We start from the raw sequence: 20,048 nt of genomic DNA, 5'->3' as shown, positions 1-20,048 counted from the left end.
CCATCTTCTTCATGGGCTTTTCATGGACCGAGCTTGATCTTGGTCTGATACGGTTATGGCTGGATTGATCCAATTCGTCCGGTTATGGGTCGATCACAATAATACATTCATAACAGTTTAATGTTTATTGATAATCTTTGTACTATAAATTTAGATGTGCAAGTATTTAAGTGTTGTCTAATTTTCTAAGATATAATTTAGTACTGTAAAGATGTACATTAAGAGAAAACTCAAATAAGGGGACATACATATCATCGAAACAGAGATTTTAGTTTAAACAACCAATGGAACGAAAACAATCGAGGATGAACAATGGATACAAACAATTATTTCGACATACATATTTAAGAAACTTTCACTCAAGATGATCATGCGGTCGGATGGACATGAACATCGCGGCATACTGAAGCAAACGGCGTTCACTGTTACCTTCGACGCTATGTTCCGACACAGGACTCATCGAACCGCCTACACCACCGCAGGTTCTCTTCCTGTACCGGCGCCACGACATTTGGATATTCACCGCAGCCCATGTCCTCCAGTTCGAGGAGTAGTATCTCGCCGTCCGCTTAAGACGCTCGTTTGCGAATTTATAACGGAAATGATCCGTTATGTACCTAAGATCTTCTGATCCGAGGGAGAACGCCTCGATGTTATCTAGACAGACAAATGTTGCGGTGGAAGGAGGAAGACGGTCGATAAATGGACGCCGTAGGCACCATGAGAGTAGCTCGTCGCCGAAGTAACCACCTGGTTCAATCGTACTTGTGGCTACCACGCCTTTGCTTAGGCTCTGGTCACGTTTGACTCTTCCACGCATGATGAATATCATTCTCTGTACAGGATCTCCTTCCCGGATGATCTGTGACCATCAAACATAACCCAAGAGCTCAAATTTTAAAAACTAAAAAAAAAAAAAAAAACTCTTATGATGTGATGAGTACCTTTTCGTCTTTTGAGTAGACACGAGGCTTAGCACGATCGCAAATGTTGTCTAGGATCAAATCGTCCATGCCCCTGAACAATGGTACCTAGGTAAAATAAAAAAAAAACATATTATCAGAGACTTGACCATTAATGTTCTCACAAGTCTTAGCAAGATTCATCTATAGTTTCTTTTAGAGTACCTTCTCAATAAGATCAACGCAAAGATATCGCTTAATATCTCTTCGAAGACCCGGAGGCAAATCCTGTATAAGTTCCAGCTCGTCTTCTCCACCCAAGGCAGTCCATCTCTGCCTCTCAAATCTCCTAACTCTCTGTCTTAACCTAGAAGGCAACTGCCTACGTTTCATCCACCATTCCATATCCCTACACCGTATCTGCATTTTCCTCTTCTTTGCCATTACCGCATGCAAAAACACCTTCAAAAGAAAGTAACCAAGTTGTTAAAAACTCCTGATTCCATCAAAGCACAATATCATATAACGAGAGAATTATCCTTGCATAGTTTACCTGAATGTTTCCGATCAACAGGGTGAATAGTAATAACCCGCTAAGGACCATAACTATACTGAAAACAACCTCAAGCCAGTTGCTTGTGGGCTCAAGATCATTCCCGAATGTGCTGTAAAACGCAACACACAAAACAGAGTTAGCATTTGACTATTGGTGGTTATTATCAAGCACGGAAACCTGAAACACTGAAACTACCTGAGAGTCATTAGCCCCCAGAAGATAGGGTAAAGGATCTTAACCGCAAGAGAGTTGCTGGAGATGACAGGAAGTGCCCAACCGTAGATACCATATCGGAATGGTCCGTCAGAGTCTAAGCACATAGGCTTCTTAACCACACTGGTGAGGTTTCCAGATAAGCATGGAAACCCAATTGTGCTGGTGGGTGACACGAATTGGTAACAGACCTCTTCTTGGCAAGACAGACTCAGGTTACAGTTCGCGGTCCTCATGCATTGCTGTCTAATACAAGAAGCAACACGCTGTATTGCTAGAACATACCAGCATCCCCCAGCTACCTGTAACCACACAAAAAAAATCCATGAGAAAACCAACTTTAGTATCATTCCACTGAGTTGTATGCATATTGAGAAGACTTACATGAGAAGCGATGAAATAGGCTATGAGATTAAGAGCAAAACCCCACCAAATAGTCCCAAAGATGTAACCAGTGACCTTCTGCATCCTTCTCATCAAGCAGATGCAGTGATAAATCTTGGGGAGGAACTGGAACAAGAAGATCAGCAAGAGGATCGTCATGATCAGCTTAACCTTCTCTTCTCTTATCAGTTTTGGCACCACTAACCAAAACACAGCCTGCAAACAATTAACACTTTCAAATTGATTCAATGTGGGGCTTAATTGACACTAATAAAAAGTTTGTGGACATATTAATAATATTGAAACAGTTTGAAGGTTGTTTCTGAAAAAGTTCAAAACCTGAGGAACCGGGAGGATGACTATAACATCAAACCAGAAGCCAGTGAGAGAGCGAGCGTAGTGCGACGCGATGGCGCGTGGATCCCAAACGAGCTTCCCGCAGCCAACTACTAGCGACTCTCTCGAGACGTAAGCCAGCCTGAACTGAAGCCACACGTGCCAAAGGTGAAGAGCGTCGAGGCACGTGCGAACAACCGTTACAACAGCCGCGAACGCGCCGTCCATGTAAAGACACGCGGGCCCGGTGGTTCTCCCGATGGAGAGCGCGTAGAAGAAGAGCGGATCAACCGCCAAGGCCATCCCGCGAGCTAGGAGCAACGCGCGGTTCCACCTCTGCACGCGCTTGCTCCTGGGATCGAGGACTTCGCCGAACGGACCCCTGAGGCGCCTGATCCGGGCTCGAGACGGGTCGGGTTGTGCGGATGCGGATGATGATCGTTCCTGGATCGGGACTAGGGAAGAGCCGGCGGAGGCGCGCCACTCCGGCGCGTTGGCTTGATCGCAGCTGGTGGAGTGGAAGGCCGGTACGCCGACTTGAGTGCATGCGTAACACTCGCCGGAGCTCAGCACCGGCGTATCGTCGCTACTGCTACTGCTACTGCTCGATTCTCCACCGTTGGTTTGGATGACGACGCTGTTTTCCGAGATTCCAGTCGTTTCTCGGCGGAGTTTCCCGGAAAACAGTCCAATCCACCTGAAAATCCGAATCGTTAAACACTAAACTAGCAGAAGACAAATCGATCTACTGTGAAGCAATTGCATGGTGGCTTCAAATGTATAAAACAGTGAAAACGAAGAAGTTTTTTCCAGGAAAAAAACTGTTTGTTTCTCGAGAAAATAATATGTTTCCCATAGAAAGCTTGTAACGGTTTGAGTAAAGAAACAGGAAAAAAAAAACGAAATACATTTTCGAAATTACTTATACGAATAAATATAAAACTATACCTGAAGAGGAAGTTGGTGTGAGAGGGCATGATTGAAATAGAGGAACCACCATGGGATGATAGACAGAAGATTTGCAGGTAGAGAGATTGAAGAGAGAGAGGTAGAAAAGAGATTGTATAGGCCAAGGAAGGCAAGAGTGTGTGATACGCATGTCTCTGATAGGATTCGGTTTATTGTTCGGGAGACTCCGGTATGGAAAGTTTGAACCGAAATTTTACCTAATTCGAAAACCGAACCGGATTGGACGAGGAGAGGTGAGCTGTCGAGTGTCAGAGATGTGTGTGGTTAGTAAAGAGAGACCACCACTTTTAGCAACGGCCCACAACAGAGACACTGAACAAATTAGATTCCGTACAGATCATGAAGATTACAAACGTTAGGGGACCCAATGTGGACCAGACCCATTCTCAATTATTACATAATTTAGTTCCTATTGTTAAATCATTCAAGTTTACATCAGTTTAATCAAATTTACTTGTTTTATAATAGGACAAAAATGTCATAATTCTAATTTGAGGATATAACATTATAGACTTGTTTTGTCAAAAAAAAAAAACATTATAGACTTGTCTTTTACCAAAAAAACAAAATATATTAGACTTGTAGTATATGTACGTATTAATAATTTAATATAACCATGCAGTAAAATTGTTTCACAGACTTGATATTTTGCAATCAATTATACAGAGAATATGCTTAATGCTTTCATGATTCTATATTGATATTCGTCTCTATCATCATAAAATAATGACTGATAGATTTTTTGTTGTGTGATCAATTTATACTCGTTATACGTAATGTACCTACCTAGCTATGGATTCATTCACATGGGACGTATGCCATATAACTAGCACACACTTTTAAGTAAAGGTTGTAAATAAAATAGTTTATTTTATTATAAAAAGTAGAATAACTTATTGTGGTGACTATGATAATGAACAGAAACATACCGCAAAATCTGAACTCGCAGTTAGGCATTTGATGATTACAGTCTAACAGGTACCCACTTATTACTATAAAGCAGCACATATTCTCGGATTTTCAAGATTACCCACTTTTGTTTATAGTATGCATGCACCTTTAGGGAGCTGTGGTATCAGCCACGTACCTGACAGTAAAGTTTCCCCAAGGTGAGAATCGAGTAAAATCATACCATATATTTCTAGTTCAAGTCACGACCAATATCAACGGGTTATATAACACCCATTTAAATGATAATCACAGAGTCGAAATTTCAAGTAAGAGCGATTAGTGGAATAAAAACACGAATGGAGTAAAAGAGAATGGGGTATGATGGTATAAGTTTGAACTGTAGTAAAAGAGTAATATGGTATCCAGGATCGGATCTAACACAATAGCTAGACGGGGGCACATCAAATTTTTCCATTATATCTAGTTGTAAGAATAGAGAACATTACATAGACAAGTATAATTAGTGAAGGAAAAAATAAAAATAGGCGGGGACACGTCTCCACTTGCGTCCGCCACTGATGGTATCATTATCAATACCATGGATTTTCAGTCTGTAATCTTTGAAGTGTTCAGGATTGGGAATCAGAAGTTGATAACATTAGACTTGAACTAGTGTGATCTTGAGTAGTCATTTTTAAGATTACTAGATCACCAACCACTTAATGCAGATATATTTTTGTCGACATATATATTTTAAGAGTCATATTTTAATAAATCAACAAGCGCCTAATTTAGCAGTAATGTATATTGAAAAAATAATCAAAAATGGGGAATGGTGTCTCATGTACTTTTCGAGAATATTGCAAGAAGACAAGAAAACCATGTGCAATAACTCGTGTCCGTTTTTTTTTCTTTCTTTCATGTCCATGTATGTAAGCTAGCGAAGACGAAGACGAAAAACGCTAGGGACCAAGTAGCGCAAGAGGGCAAAGAGAACGTGACATTATCTGATTCAATTTTGTATCTGGTTGGTCGACATTCCTTCGATAGACTCAAATTCCAACAAATGTACACACCGAAATACCGACTTTGACCTTGGAGCGTTTGAACACGACATTTCTTTTGGTTTTGAGTTCAACACGCCAAGAAGTACAAAACTTTGTTGGAAAAAAGAAATGATCAAAGCTCTTTGGATATAAATATTTCACCTTAAAACTGTATAATTAAGAGTTAAGAGCAAGACACATCCATCATGTCTTCTTGACAGATCTACGGTGAAGGGGCCACACAAATCAGTCACAGGAAACTATAAAACGTTACTAAAATATATTGCATTTTCAGAGATTCGTTCATATACAGTCAAGTTATGATCAACCATTTCTATAATCTCTGCATTTTGAGACATCAACAGCACAATGACCTATTAGCTTATGATTTAATATAACTTACATTGTTGATAAACTGTTATCACTGTGTTCTGTCACAACCAACTCAATAGAAGTTCTGTACTACTAAAAAGTCCACAAACTTCTTGAGCTCTAAACGATGTCGTTTTCTAATTGCTCTGTTTCGAGAAAGCTTCCTCCTTCTCAGCAGCATTTGCAGCATCTGACTCGATCTTTTTGAATACGAGCTTCTGCTGAGGCAACTGACCATTGGAGAACGCTGTGACCTCAAGTTTATCTTATAACCTCAAGTGATTACGTTACAAATCACAGTTAATGAGTCACTGAAGCTAAGAAAGAAGATACATTTCTATAGAACCCGAATGATATTAATAAGAGATGTGCAGCAAATGCAACAAAAGGTGTATTACATTGTTCTTCAACTATCCACAACTCCCCTTCTTTTTTGGTCATCACCCCCCCCACTTCATAACCAATATATAAATTAATATAAATCCAATCTTTTCTCGTTCTTATAAAACACTCACGAATTCTTATTCTATTCTACAGAAAAGAATGTATCTTTTATCTCTCCCTTTCTCTTATGCTGCATCATCTTCGCTCTGCAACATGTGGCAAACTAATATTTCTGAATCTTTTTTAGAGTGAGTCCAACCTGCAGTTCTCTGCTCCTGTTTTTATCTCTCCTCTTCCTAATATCTTCCTCTTCTCCTTTACAACTGTCGTATTACCTTTCAATATTATCCCATCCGAAAGTTTTCGGTTTATTCGCTACTCCAAGATGTGACAGTTCTTGATGAAATCATTCGAGTAGTTGACATATTTTGTCCAGAATGGCCTTAGATGCTCGAAACCAATCTCCAGCCACGGCTTTGACTGCCCATTGTAGTGTATCACCGCAGCTCTCCTGATACTCTCTACGTTGGTCTGGCTCTGATAGCCTAACCCCAGCATATGCCACGACGAGTCTATTATGTGGACGTGACCCTTAAACGCGATAAGAGCTGGAGGCAAGGTTCCAAGCTTCCACATTGTCAGATTCGACTTCAGATTCTGCTCAAAACAGAGTAAAGACAAAGTGAGATAACTTGAGTGATACGCTGCGATAAGAGGGCAGAGCTTCTTTGATTATTACCTCTCTTAGCCAGAAGTGGTACGTTTCTCTGATGTTTGTCTTTCTCCAAGCTTTTAGATCGAACACGTTCATACCATACGCCCAAGCGCATTCCTCAGGATCCAAATGCTTCGCTATGTGCGGGTGTGAGAAATTGAAGTAGTTCCTTAACCTCTTGGACATCACACGCTCATCTTCACCCCTGCAAGTCTCCACCGCTCCGTTGACTTTCCCACCCAGGTCAACATCCCAAAGCGGAGCCAAGTCTCTCTGTACAACTACATCATCGTCTAAGAACACCACCTTGTCCAAGTTCGGAAACAGCTATCCCCAAAAAAAGAGATTGTCATATGATTTTCAGAGGAACTTTGGCAGTAAAGAAGTTGATTTATTATTATTATTATTACCTCAGGTATATATATTCTAAGATGGTTGAGCAAAGAAATGTATTTAGGACTCCTAGACTGCAACTTGGAAGCAAATCTTCTCGGAGTTGTTTCGCTGAGGTTCGCACCAGCGACATGACTCCCATGGTAATAGTTCATTAGACCGTTATGGCTCTCCACGGCTTCAAGGACCGGAACGTTCTCTCTCGTCAGCCAGTCAAACTGATGAACACCTCTGACTTCCACAATCGCGGGGGAAACAGAGTTTAGCGCGAACCAGGAATGCATACCAGCGTATGTTTTCTTGTCTGTGATGACGTGGAAGACGATTTTCTCCGGTTTGGAAGACGACCGCACGGCGGAGGAGACCACGACGGATGCGGCCAGTATATTGTCGGTGGAGAGGATGAAATGGTGGCGAGCGTTGTCTGAGAGACGAGGGAGACGCTCTGGCGAAGGGAGCTGTCTGCGAGCGTGAGCGTTGGAGGAGTATTCATCTGTCAGTCTTAGAGAGAGGCAGTGGATGCCTTTGGGAATGGAGCTTGCTGCGAAGTGTTTGTTCGTGAGCTCTGCGAATTTGGTTTCTCTGATGTCCCGTTCGAACTTCTCCATCTGTTCAAGACAGAGATAAAACATAATCACATAAAACAGAGATATATCTTCTAGACAAAAGGGCAAAGCGTAGTACCATGGCTCGCAAGACAAGAGCAAATGTTTTGGCATCATAGCGGTTGTTCTTGGTGTCGGAAACAAGGTGATGAAAAGAATCTGGAAGCTTCAAACCATCTGGAATGTCTCGAGTGCTTACTTCGTTCAGAATTTTGTAAAAGTCTCTAGCTAGTCTCTGCAGGAAGAGACACATGATTGATGGGAGAACGAACTATTGTGTAAGAAGAAGATACTGAAGAAAATAAGAGAGTAAAGAAAGCAAACAACTCACCTCTGAATCATCTACCCTACCAAGAAGGCGTGGACCTAACCGCCTCCCTAAACAATCTGAGATTAAGAAGAAAGAAAAGTAAGAAATCTTCAATGAGAGCATCACAAGGGCACTACTATACTAGATGGTAGAAACTCAGTAAATGAACATCCTAAACCATATAATAAAAGCACAGAACCGAGATGTGACTCAAACAGCATATAGAGAAAACAGAAAAATGTCCACAATCCAACAAAATGCATTGATACGGAAACAGATTGTGGAAAAATACTGACAACAATTAAGGTCGTACAGCTCCTTTGAGAACCAAGATCCTACAAAAATTTAATTAGTGGGGACCTAACAAGAAAAATCCAAAAAAAAAAAAAAAAAAATCCAAAACTTGATTGACTTGAAGCCCCATCCTAGTACGATCACAAGATCTGTCGTTTGGACCAAACAAACCTAACGAGATGCTTGTACACCACGAAAGATGCGAACTTTTTGCACAAACATACAAAGAAATACAGAGTCCAAAACAGAGGATCCTAAAAGAGTAGTCTTTTAATTTACCAATGGAGGAGCATTTGTTGGCACCTTCGAGGGTAACAAGAGCGGTGAGGATGAAGACGAAAGGCAACAAGAAGGCGAGGATCAAGATGGTGTGGAAGAGAGTTCGGTAAGAGATGTGACGAGCAGCACCTACCTTGCTGCTCGAGATCGTGATGCTTCTCATGCTAGGCGATATGTGTAGCTGCATCATTGATCCACCACAACAATCACAGTATCCAAAACCCTAATTCGTATCAATCCCAACATCAGATCAGATTCCGCCCCTCCTCTCCGATCTTCCGATTCTCGATCTAGCCTCCGAGTTCCGTCTCTGATTGGCTCCTTGTCGCTATTCTTCTTCTTCTTCTTCCTTGTGGTCTTCTCGTAGACCGCATTGGATTTTCAGACCATCAATCAAAATTTGAGATTCCCGCCTACTCCTCTGGAGATTGCTTCAATACGATAAAATCCAAATTGGGGTTGTCGCAAAGTCACGTCTTTTAATCAGAGAGTCTTATCAGAGATCAAGTTTCGAATTCAAAGAGATGAGGAGGAAGAAGAAGAAGAAAAAACAGAGGGAACAAAAAAAAGAAGAAATGAACGAAGAGGAATATCAAAGAGCTCTTTTGTTCTCCAGTGATCTCATTTTGCCGGTGGATATAAAAAAAAATAAAAAACTATACTTTATTTCAAGATCTAAAATAATTAAATGAGTATTAATGAATTGGTGTCTTAACCTTGAGTTTAGGGATTGTTTTTTTTGTAGAGTGCTAATTATATGCATTGTCTCCCCCACCTGTTTTCATGGCTAAGCAAAGAGTTTTGCTTTTCCATCTTTCCCTTTTAAATGATTGATATGATTTCATAATTGATGATATATGAACTAAATTTCAATTCAAACCTAGTAATGAAAATTGACAATTAAATTGCTTTTCCACCATTCATGATAAATTATACATTTACTCCCATCTTCCTAACGTCTTAAACCAGCAGAGTAAACCGCGTCATCCACATGGAAACTGGGTGTTGTTTATACAAATTGATTTTGATTTTGTTGTTGTCTTAGCTACTTAATAGCTGGTAGGTCCAAATTCACCATTAGGGATTTTTTTCTCTCAAAATTAGGTACAAAGAATGCCGTACATTGCTATGTGTCGTTTTCGTTGAACATATTACAAAAAGTAGTCTTGTTTAAATTTCATTTTACATGCTCAATAGTTTTGTTGAATACCATAGACCCGACCGACACATTCATGTATGACTTTTCCAAATCGTGAAAAATTGACTCAAACCGAAATCAAAACCGGGATGCTCTGTTTTTTTTTGAGTGTTGTCTCCCTTGCCGTGAACACTTCTTGTGACCACCTAAAGCATGAAACCGAACTGAAGTTTCCTTGAACAGGTGCTACGCTTGTGCCTCTTCTTCTCTTTTTTCACAAATTCATCCTCACGCTCTGCTGTTTCCTATCTGCAACTCTTATTGCTCATACTTTTGCTTATCCGATGACCACACTAGACCTTTGATAAGACGAAATATCTTGTTGCATAACCTGCATTGATGCTCAACGTTCCTATTACCAGGTTCAGTAACAATCTCAGTATCTGAATCAGAACACCCCATAGCTCCTATAACAAGCTCAGTTCTGTAAACCCTTAGATTCATCAAAGTCTCGTGATTTTGGCAGTTTGAAGTGACCCAGATCAGACTTGTATCCCAAGAAAAGAAACTCGTTGTTTCTTTCCATTCTTCATCCCTATTCACTACAACAATCACTCATTTGGTTTTGGTTTTGGTTTTTATCTTGCGTTTTTTATTTTAGATTTGGTTTTATTACCAAAAGTCATTTAAGACATTATATGGTTTGGTTCTGAGTGGTTTTGATTCTAAGGGTTGGGTCTTCAAGGATTTTTTTTTTAAATTAGCTTTTGCTCATGTAGAAATGAAAGTAATTTTCAACAGGGGAAAACTTTTTATATCATATAATAATACTCGAAGAACTTACAATTTATGATAACCCAAGGTACATAATAATTACCAACAGAAACCAAACCTAAAAATCTCTGTTGGATTTTCATAAGAATAACAGAACCGACCATTATTGTTCAAAACATATTAAAATGTAAAGAAAAAAAATATTAGAAACTCATAATAATTCGGGAAAAAATGAAATATAAAAAAAGCTAAGGAGAGGTAGTATGTTTTGGACTGGTTTAGGCAAGAGCAGGCATGTCCTTGAGCCACTGGTCCAAAGGCTTACCAATGGAGTAAACAATAAACCCAATCTTCCTCAGCTTCTCAGCATCCACCACGTTCCTACCGTCGAAAACAAACGCCGGTTTCTGCATATTCTCAAAGATCTTCTCGTAGTCGAGCTTCTTGAACTCGTCCCACTCAGTCAAAATGCAGATACCGTGAGCGTCTTTGGTCGCAGCGTAAGCGTCCCAAGCGACCGAGACTTGCTTCACGGTGGTGGGACTCATGGGCTGGAGATGAAGCGGGTGGTCCCAGTCGAACTTGTTCATGGTCAAGTCTCTCTGGATCTGCTCCTCCGTGACTTGCGGGTCGTAGATGCTGATACGAGCCTTGTCACCCAACAAACCCTTGCAGACGTCGATGGCCGGAGTCTCCCTCGTGTCTCCCGTGTCTTTCTTGAAGGCGAAACCGAGAACCGCGATCTTTTTGTTGGAGACGGTGTTGAACATGGAAGAGACGATCCGGTTGACGAATCTTGTTTTCTGGTAGTCGTTGATCTTGATGACTTGTTTCCAGTACTCCGCGACTTCGGGCAAGCCGTTGCACTCGCAGATGTAGACTAAGTTGAGTATGTCTTTCTGGAAACAAGAACCACCGAACCCAACGCTCGAGTTCAAGAACTTGGGACCGATACGAGAGTCTTTACCCACAGCGTAAGAGACTTCCGTGACATTGGCTCCCGTCGCTTCGCAGAGAGCTGACATTGCATTGACGGAAGAGATCCTCTGAGCCAAGAAGGCGTTAGCAGCGAGCTTGGAGAGCTCAGCGGACCAGAGATTAGTGGTGAGGATCCTCTCTTCAGGAACCCACTGGGAGTACACATCTTTCAAGGCTTTAACAGCTGCGAAACCTTCAGGCGTCTCACGACCACCGATAAGCACACGGTCCGGCTTGAAGAGATCCTCAATAGCTGTTCCTTCAGCGAGGAACTCAGGGTTGGAGAGGATCTGAAACTTGATCCCTTTGCTGTTATGCGTAAGAATCTTCTCGATGGCCTCGGCGGTTTTGACGGGGACAGTGGATTTCTCGACAACGATCTTGTCGGAAACCGAGACGTCAGCGATCATACGAGCAGCGCTCTCCCAGTAAGTCAAGTCCGCAGCTTTGCCGGCTCCGAGACCGCGGGTTTTGGTCGGGGTGTTGACGGAGACGAAGACAATGTCGGCTTCTCTGACGTGTTTCTCGACGTCGGTGCTGAAGAAGAGGTTCTTGCCACGGCACTGTTTAACCACGTCGTCGAGACCAGGCTCGTAGATGGGGAGCTGGTCGCTGTTCCAGGCAGTGATCCTTGGCACGGAGATGTCGACGACGGCTACTTCTACGGATGGGCATTTCAGAGCAATGACTGCCATGGTTGGTCCACCTACATATCCAGCTCCAATGCAGCATATCTTCACCATTTCTTTTTTTTTTTTGCTTGTTAAAACTGAATTAACAATAAATAAACACCAGAGTTAATGTATTAATGAACAAAAAGGTCCTTAACAAATTGAATAACAGCTATAAACATTGATAAGTAGAATCCACAATGTGTATTAAAAAAAAAATCAAAATTTTGGGAAACACAGATCCGGTTATGGAAAACCCAGATCCGGTTATGGAAAACCAGATGCACGAATAAAAATACATTTTACGTAAACATGATCCGGTTATTATCAGTTCAGAGATCAACAAACATTAATGATCATGCTTAACAACGAGCTCCAAATTCAACGAAATAATACAAAAGAACAAAGAAATTCAAAATTAAAATCTCAGATCTGGTACATGCATGTGAGAAATTAAGTTAACGTCACCGACACAGATCGAACCTAAACACGGATCGCAAAATTGGATCTAGAAAACAAGAGGGAAAGATACAATTTGATCATTTTTACCTTAGTGCGTGTGCGGGCAAGCGAGCTTGTGTGAATCGCTGAATCTGGCGATGGAGAAGAAGAGCGGGGCGAGTGGGGGAGTTTATATAGGTGTTGAGATTCCTAAAATGCCCTTGAAACCGTCGAAAGAGTAGTAGTAGTAACGCGTTTTAAAAGTGTGTGTTTTTCTTTGCTTAATCAAAAATTAAATTAAGCTAAACACTTTCAGTTAAAAATTTAATGCAATTGGTAGCCAAGAAAACGATGGGTCTCATAATGTTTTTGGCAGGTGGTGTTTAGTGTTAAAGACACGTTAACATATTTGACATACTAATAACATCGAGAGATTGGATCTCGACCAACTTGTGTAGACTGTATTTTGAAGTCAAAGAAAAAAAAAGAATTACCATATACGTATTCGGCCGGTTTATTCAAATACTATGTATCTGTTTTTCTTTTGCTAGTTTTTTTTCTAGTATTTTAAAACATAAAATATGTATATATGTTGGAAATAGAGTAATATTTATTCATTGTCTGTCTAACCTTTTTCCTTTAAATCTAGTGTTTTCGACCAACATAAATGCAACTACTTTAACTAAAAACAACATTTATTATTCAGAGATTTTTCCAGCAATTGGGAAAGTATTACTTTCTTAATCTCCACACAATATACAAAACTCTTACAATTTAGTGGGTGAACGAAACTGATTTTGTTTATGTTTTGATTTGAAAATTTTAATCGAGTTTTTAATGGGATTTTTGATTCCTATTTATCAAACGTTTAATATAATTTTATTTTATTTAGAAGAAAAACTCTTTTAATTTCCTATTATGTTTTGTGCTGGAATTACAGGCATCAGAAAGATACATGTTTTATTAAAAATATCAGAAATACATGTTTTTAAAAAAAATTCAGAAAGATACATGATACATCAAAACATCAATAGTAGTGTTAGTGTTCATTGAAAAATAAAGTTCAAAAGGAATAACCATGCATGTGTATCTTTCTAGTAGTTTACAACTTTACCCGTATAGTTAATAGGGATAATTGGCATGTATGTCTATAGAGGGTGTCCATATTTGACACTTACCCATAGCAAATTCAACCATTTTTTTTTCTGTTTTGCCCCTACTTCACACTCCCTCCTACTTGTATAGCTTTCTGATTTGTGTCGGGTGTGTCAGTTGATTTTGTCTCCTACTATCTATTTTTCTTTTGTTATCATAGATTTGAGTTCTCTTTCTTCTTCTCCTTCACTTCAATTCTTCTTTTCTTCTCGTAATCTTTCTTCTCCAAACTCCATGTCTCTCTATTATTTCACCATTTTTTTTTGTTTTCCACAATCAAATTTTTCTTCAAAAAAAAATTCTATTGTTTCAGGTTCAAAAAGATGATCTCTGATAGTTTATTATCAGAAATAAAATAAAGGAGTTTCAAACTCATGACTATGTTCTTCTGCTGGTAAATTTTATTTCTTGCTTTTTTTACTTCTTATAATGATTATGTTATAAGTTTGATGTTATTTTTTTTACTTTGATTATCTAAATTTGAATTGGGCTAAGATTTGTTATCTCATATATTTGTTTTATAAATCATTCGTTAGTTGATAAATGATTTGATACCTACTACATATTTTGTTAGCAGAGCCGAAAATTGTCATTAATTAATATACGATTTGTGTACATGATAAATAGTTTGACAGCTTGCACATTGTTCGATACTTGGTTTGTTACCTCACAAATTGGTTGATACACGGTTTGTGAGTTAAAAAGTTGTTAGATAAATTGTTTGTTATTTTAAACATAATTTGTTACTTGATACATGTTTTGTTAACTGATACATAGTTTGATACCAAAGATTGATAAATAATTGATATGATGTTACAAAAAAACTTGTCATTAATTGATACATAACTGATGTAGCTGATAAATGGTTTCTCGGTCTGTACATTTTCTTATTCTTAGTTAGTTTTGCTGATAAATGAATTGATACTTTGGGATGAGTAAATATGTTGTTTGTTAAATGATTTTTTATCTGATACATAATTTGTTATACGATATATGTATTGTTAGGTGACACGTGGTTTGATATCGATAAAATGAATAAAGGAGAAGATTGAAAATTTTGAAAATGGTGACAAAGATAGAGATATAAAACGGGAGGAAAGAGAAAAAAGAATGAAAGAGTGTAAGAGAATGAGTGGATATTATTTTACTATTTTAACATACTACATGTTTGATATTGTTGTATAAACAAAAAAATAATTCAATTAACTAACCATCTATCAAACAATGTATCACTTAACAAAACATGTATCAGTTAACAAAACATATATCAGCTAACAAATTATGTATCCACAAAAAAAAAGGTTATTTCATAAATGCAATTTTTAACAAATAAATTAACCACTACCAATTAATTTATCTTGAATCATCAGCATATATTCCTTCTATCATCAAAATTTTACATTTACCACCATAGTTACTATCTGCAAGAGATGAGTATGTTCACAGAGTTTTTTATTCGCTTTAGATAAAATTTAATTTAGGCGCTATTTACCCAATTATCCGATATTATTTAATTTAGTAGAACCTTAATTTTATATTCTAAATGAGATACATGTTTCGTTAGCAGTTACAATCATGGTACTACTAATTGATAAATGGATGGTAAGCTGTTAAACAATTAGCATTAGTTGATACATTGTTTGTTAGATGATAAATGGATAAATAGTTGTTATTAATTGATGCATAGTTTGTTAGTTGATAAATGTTTTGATTGATGGTTATCAACTTATAAATAGTTCGATACATGGTTTATTAGCTTATAAATAGTTTGATACATGGTTTGTGAATTAATAGGCTATTTGATAAATGGTTTGCTATTTGATAAATGATTTATTATCTGATACATATTTTATTATATGATGTAGAGAATTTGATAAATGATTTGTTATCTGCTAAAAGATTTGTTATCTGCTAAAATATTTGTTACATGATACATATTTTGTTAACTAATGCAAAGAATTGATAAATGTTAGGTAAGCTGCTACATAAACTTGTCCGTAACTGATACTTGTTCTGTGTAATTGATAAACGGTTTGATTAACTGATACTTGTTCTGTGTAACTAAAAAAAACTTAATATCTGCTAAAATAAATAATATCTGGTAACTAATAAAATATTGACTAACATAAATGTTATCCAGATTTTAAAATAAAGGGGGAATTGGATAAATACCCTTTGTAGAATTTAGATGATAATTGTTTAGAGATAAAAAGAGAAAAAGAATTGGAGTACAGAGTTTAGAAAGAGAAATGTTCAGAGATGAGAAGAGAAAGAATATAAGAAAGAAATGAATGGTTGAGAAAAAAAAACTATAAAGTTAAATAAAATGAGAAAACAAATGGTGGAGACGGGTTATAGCTGGAGACCTACGCTGATACAGTTGCTGTGAGTGTTTCTGACATACGCATAGAATGTCCTTTCCATTGAAGGGCAGCAAGAGAAATTGCTCTTCCTAATTGTATGGGTTGGACTTCTTGTGTCACTTCATAGGTACTCTTCAAATATGGACCTCTACCAAAGGTATTTACCCAATTCCCCCTGGTTAATAAGGATTCCCTTTTGTTGTTATTTTGTGTATACATAATACATCACTGGCTTTATGTGCGTCACTGTTCATTTGATAGTCTATAATATACTTCCGGAAGGTTGGGGTTGGTGCTTAGTATCAATAATGTACATCTTAATCTATTGTTAGTAAAACCAATTTTGTATTAGTACTTAAGTGATTGTGCGGTGGAGTCTGCTGGACAAAACTTGATTGCACTTTGCTTAGAAACTCAGTCACACTTTTTGAAGTGCTTCTCAAGCTAATTATGACTAGTACTAGTTTAGTTGAATAAAATATAACAAGAAGAGTGCATGTGGTTGAAAAATATTAATTTTAAATAAATAAATAAAAAACATAAACCAGATCTTCTGAAAAATGCGAAAATAATTATATAACACGGTTTGTGTACGTTGACCACACGAAAAGCTGATTCCTATACAACTCAATTTGGTTTGCCATGTTATCTTTGAGTTGGAATGCGGTCACATAGAAACACCTTTCACTTTCAGCAATATGTACTCCAGCCAGTTATGTAAACAAAGATAGTAATATGATAAGTTTTTATATGTTACGGGTATTCTTATTCTTAGCACATTTTACAAAATGAAACCTACAACAACTGTTTGTGAAATATTGTCGTATCGTAAAAGGAATGTGAAATCATATGAACAAACATAAATATATTGTCGTTCACATTATTTTGAATCAAAATTTCAGATATTATAATTTTTAAATAATAAATTATTAATATATTTTTCTTATAAACTATTCTTGTTAAGTCGAAATTATGCGTCACGTTAGAGTTATTGAGGTGATCCACTGATCTTCTCCAGTGGATATTTATACATTTTAAAATAAATACTATAGTAAAATTATCAGGCCAAATCAAGATCACCTCTAGCTTGATCCAACGCAGTGAAACCTCCTGACAAAATATCTTGGATCCACGCACCTTGGTTCGCTTAGACTGTACTCATTTCCAAAGCCAGACCACCAAACTACAAACATCAGAACAATGAACCTCTTTGCATACACATAGGCTTTAAAGACAGCTAATAGAGAACCTTCTAAGAACAAATGAACTTATTAGTAAAATCTTATTTTCCTCTAACCATTTAAAACGGCATTCAAACTGCACCACGAGATCCGAAGATTCACAAAGCACAACACAAGAAGATCAGATGTTGTAGTTCATTTTATTGGGTAAACTAAAGATGAGATCAAAGACTGTTGGTCCCTACGAAATGAATGCAGCAAGTGGAACCTCTCAAAACTTGCCATTGATCAGTAACACATCGATGATGAACGAGGGTTTAGCTGAACACAAAATATATATCACACACGTAACTCATGTACATATAGGGAGTCACAATGAAAGACACGAGTGAACTGTGAACTCATGAGAACAATACATAGTGAGGCTTTTGTCTAATAACTCTTTTGACAGGTTTGTTGAAAGTTAGTTAAATTGGTTTCCTTCGTAAGTATCGAAAATCAGAACTTTTTTTTTTTTTTTTAAAGGAGAAATCTATAGTTGTTGTAAAACATCTCTCTCTTTCTCATACCTCTTCTTCTGCTTTCCTAGGTTTCATCGACATTTACTGCATTTTTTCGTCTATCTCTCAAGTACAATGGCGTCATTGACGGTAGTACCTTACGCCAAGATCTCTGCTCCAAACCAGCGGGTCGGATCTATTCCTGGAATCCGACGGCAGCCTCAGACAAATGGGATCTCTTTTCACGTCTCCCATGTAAGTATCTCAGGTCTATTCTGCTTCTCTCAGTCTCCCCTGTTCTGATTTGGGAGGGGAAGTATGATCTGTTTAGCGTTTATAAAGTAGTATCGGTTACTGGACTTTTTAAAACTCATGTTGCACCATGGAACTTAAAATGCTTCTGTGTATCGAACTGATGATGTGGTGTGACACTCATTGACTGATGTGTTCATTCCACATATATTTACAATGAAGATTAAGTTTGCAGTCTTTTAGTAAAATCCTCTGTTTCCTTGGTCTTTCAACAGAATCAATCTACAACATGGAGGTTGCGTGCGACAACCAATGAGGTACATCTTTCTTGTTTTTTTAATTTTTATTTTATTAACCAACAAGGTTTCATACAGTTAGTAGAACGATGTAACCTTGTTATTCACTCGTTTTCTACTTTTTTTTCTTTTGACAAACTCGAAGGTTGTCTCTAACTCTACACCCGTGACTAACGGTGGGTGTTTGAACGGAAACGTCAAGACGAATGTTCCTCCTGAACCCGCCACCGAGCTCTCCTCTGACTTTATGTCTAAAGTCTCTGGTCTTCTTAAGTATTGTCCTGTTCCCAACAATCCTCCTTGCCTAATCTTTTTAGTTTTGTTTCTCTCTCTCTACACAGAACTAATTAAACATTTTATTTTTGGTTATCTTTGTCAAAAAGGCTTGTGGATTCAAGAGATATAGTGGAACTTGAGCTGAAGCAGCTCGACTGTGAGATTGTTATTCGAAAGAAGGAAGCTTTACAGCAGCAACCAGCTCCAGTTTATCACTCCATGATTCCTCCTCCTCCAATGGCAGGCCTTCCAGTGCCTTCATCTCCATCAGTGTCTCCTCCTACTCCCTCCTCAGCCCCTGCAACAGCAACTGCCCCATCATCTTCTCATCCTCCACTCAAGAGTCCTATGGCTGGTACTTTCTACAGGTCTCCTGGACCAGGTGAACCCCCTTTTGTCAAGGTACATACATGAGGATGCATAAAAAGAAAAAGCAAATCTTTGTTTCATTCATGAAATCCTACCAAAGATTTGAATGCTCTGTGTTATGCAAAATTTGCAGGTCGGAGATAAGGTGCAGAAGGGTCAAGTTGTTTGCATTATTGAAGCTATGAAACTGATGAATGAGATTGAGGTCAGATATTCTTTCTTTATAACAAAAGTACCAATGTCATTATCGTTTTTGGGATGATATATGTTTGTGTGATGATCAAATTATTTGAGTTTTAAAAACATGCGAAGATGTGTGTGTTGAAAACAGGCTGAGAAGTCGGGAACCATCACTGAATTACTGGCTGAAGATGGAAAACCGGTCAGCATTGATACGGTACATCTCTCTCTCACCAGTTTTCTTATATAAATTGTTGTTGTTTTAAAGATCATCAACTTGCTGTTAATAATACTATAATGAACTGTGCAGCCTCTGTTTACCATCGTACCTTGAAATGAAGAAGCTGTGGTTCATAAAACTCTTGGTTTTATCTATACCGACGTGCTGACAATCGTTAAAAAGTAATTATTTCGGTCAGGTTGGTTTGGTTTCTATTTCTCATTTGTTGTTGTTTTTTCCCTGAACTGTCACTTTCTTTTGGGAACCACGTAACATAGCATTTCTTTCCTAAACTATATATTTTCTCTGTTTCAGTGTTTTGATAAGACATGTGTTCCTCACTCGCCACATTAATATCAGACAACTGCAGAGAACAATCGCATCAATGTCATTTGGGCTTAACTAAAAGCCCTTGATCAGTATGGAGTATCATATACTAAGTTTGACTAGAATAGCTCAATGCGTCGACCCTTAGCTGCGTGATATATGAAAATAAAACGAAGCTCATAAGCTGATAGACACTGATACCATTTACTGAACAATGAGAAGCAAATAAGCTTGATAGAGAATGACACCATTTCCTAAACAATGAGGGAAAAATAAAA

General features: G+C 38.1%; 4 protein-coding genes across 6 annotated transcripts; 1 reads left to right on the top strand and 3 right to left on the bottom strand.

Annotated features, from left to right (window-relative positions):
* Window positions 1-225: 225 nt before the first annotated feature.
* On the bottom strand, window positions 226-3,494 carry LOC108818405 (cyclic nucleotide-gated ion channel 2). The gene is made up of 8 exons (XM_018591371.2): window positions 3,340-3,494; window positions 2,395-3,088; window positions 2,056-2,271; window positions 1,654-1,973; window positions 1,456-1,567; window positions 1,128-1,364; window positions 945-1,031; window positions 226-862 (listed from the first exon to the last, which is right to left on the bottom strand). The coding sequence occupies exons 1-8, from the start codon at window positions 3,366-3,368 to the stop codon at window positions 356-358; spliced, it is 2,202 nt and encodes a 733-aa protein (XP_018446873.1). The 5' UTR covers window positions 3,369-3,494; the 3' UTR covers window positions 226-355.
* A 2,933-nt stretch (window positions 3,495-6,427) lies between these two features.
* Window positions 6,428-9,367, bottom strand: LOC108818187 (probable galacturonosyltransferase 14). 2 transcript variants are annotated; one of them, XM_018591082.2, is made up of 6 exons: window positions 8,674-9,367; window positions 8,098-8,153; window positions 7,846-8,001; window positions 7,179-7,769; window positions 6,793-7,095; window positions 6,428-6,710 (listed from the first exon to the last, which is right to left on the bottom strand). In XM_018591082.2, exons 1-6 carry the CDS (start codon window positions 8,837-8,839, stop codon window positions 6,429-6,431), a joined length of 1,554 nt encoding a protein of 517 aa, XP_018446584.1. In that variant the 5' UTR covers window positions 8,840-9,367; the 3' UTR covers window position 6,428. The 2 variants fall into 2 exon arrangements, with proteins under 2 accessions (XP_018446584.1, XP_018446583.1); XM_018591081.2 differs by having other exon boundaries at window positions 8,650-9,364.
* Window positions 9,368-10,575: 1,208 nt separating this feature from the next.
* On the bottom strand, window positions 10,576-12,912 carry LOC108817796 (UDP-glucose 6-dehydrogenase 3). The gene is made up of 2 exons (XM_018590590.2): window positions 12,760-12,912; window positions 10,576-12,308 (listed from the first exon to the last, which is right to left on the bottom strand). Exon 2 carries the CDS (start codon window positions 12,280-12,282, stop codon window positions 10,840-10,842), a length of 1,443 nt encoding a protein of 480 aa, XP_018446092.1. The 5' UTR covers window positions 12,283-12,308; window positions 12,760-12,912; the 3' UTR covers window positions 10,576-10,839.
* A 4,827-nt stretch (window positions 12,913-17,739) lies between these two features.
* On the top strand, window positions 17,740-20,012 carry LOC108817427 (biotin carboxyl carrier protein of acetyl-CoA carboxylase 2, chloroplastic). Of its 2 annotated transcripts, XM_056991273.1 has the most exons (9): window positions 17,740-17,834; window positions 17,940-18,105; window positions 18,378-18,419; window positions 18,544-18,671; window positions 18,782-19,076; window positions 19,177-19,248; window positions 19,375-19,440; window positions 19,534-19,642; window positions 19,759-20,012. In XM_056991273.1, the coding sequence occupies exons 2-8, from the start codon at window positions 17,986-17,988 to the stop codon at window positions 19,555-19,557; spliced, it is 747 nt and encodes a 248-aa protein (XP_056847253.1). In that variant the 5' UTR covers window positions 17,740-17,834; window positions 17,940-17,985; the 3' UTR covers window positions 19,558-19,642; window positions 19,759-20,012. The 2 variants fall into 2 exon arrangements, with proteins under 2 accessions (XP_056847253.1, XP_056847252.1); XM_056991272.1 differs by lacking the exon at window positions 17,740-17,834 and having other exon boundaries at window positions 17,870-18,105.
* The last annotated feature ends 36 nt before the right edge of the window (window positions 20,013-20,048 follow it).

The sequence above is a fragment of the Raphanus sativus genome, chromosome 7 (genome assembly GCF_000801105.2).
Source record: "Raphanus sativus cultivar WK10039 chromosome 7, ASM80110v3, whole genome shotgun sequence".
Taxonomy (NCBI): Eukaryota; Viridiplantae; Streptophyta; class Magnoliopsida; order Brassicales; family Brassicaceae; genus Raphanus; species Raphanus sativus.
Note: the sequence above shows the minus strand (reverse complement) of the source record. Positions and strands in the feature narration are given on the sequence as shown.

Bases quoted from the DNA above. Each gene is read 5' to 3' on its own strand.
- LOC108818405 (XM_018591371.2), bottom strand. From the start codon at position 3,368: ATGCCCTCTCACACCAACTTCCTCTTCAG. The intron at 2,272-2,394 runs GTTTTGAACTTT...AATTGTTTGCAG, and splicing joins TCATCCTCCCGGTTCCTCAG to GCTGTGTTTTGGTTAGTGGT. The intron at 1,365-1,455 runs GTAAACTATGCA...TTTCTTTTGAAG, and splicing joins TGTTGATCGGAAACATTCAG to GTGTTTTTGCATGCGGTAAT.
- LOC108818187 (XM_018591081.2), bottom strand. From the start codon at position 8,839: ATGATGCAGCTACACATATCGCCTAGCATGAGAAGCATCACGATCTCG. The intron at 7,096-7,178 runs GTAATAATAATA...TTTTGGGGATAG, and splicing joins TTAGAATATATATACCTGAG to CTGTTTCCGAACTTGGACAA. The intron at 6,711-6,792 runs GTAATAATCAAA...TGTTTTGAGCAG, and splicing joins ACCACTTCTGGCTAAGAGAG to AATCTGAAGTCGAATCTGAC.
- LOC108817427 (XM_056991273.1), top strand. From the start codon at position 17,986: ATGGCGTCATTGACGGTAGTACCTTACGCCAAGATCTCTGCTCCAAAC. The intron at 18,420-18,543 runs GTACATCTTTCT...ACAAACTCGAAG, and splicing joins TGCGTGCGACAACCAATGAG to GTTGTCTCTAACTCTACACC. The intron at 18,672-18,781 runs GTATTGTCCTGT...TTTGTCAAAAAG, and splicing joins AAAGTCTCTGGTCTTCTTAA to GCTTGTGGATTCAAGAGATA.
- LOC108817796 (XM_018590590.2), bottom strand. From the start codon at position 12,282: ATGGTGAAGATATGCTGCATTGGAGCTGGATATGTAGGTGGACCAACC.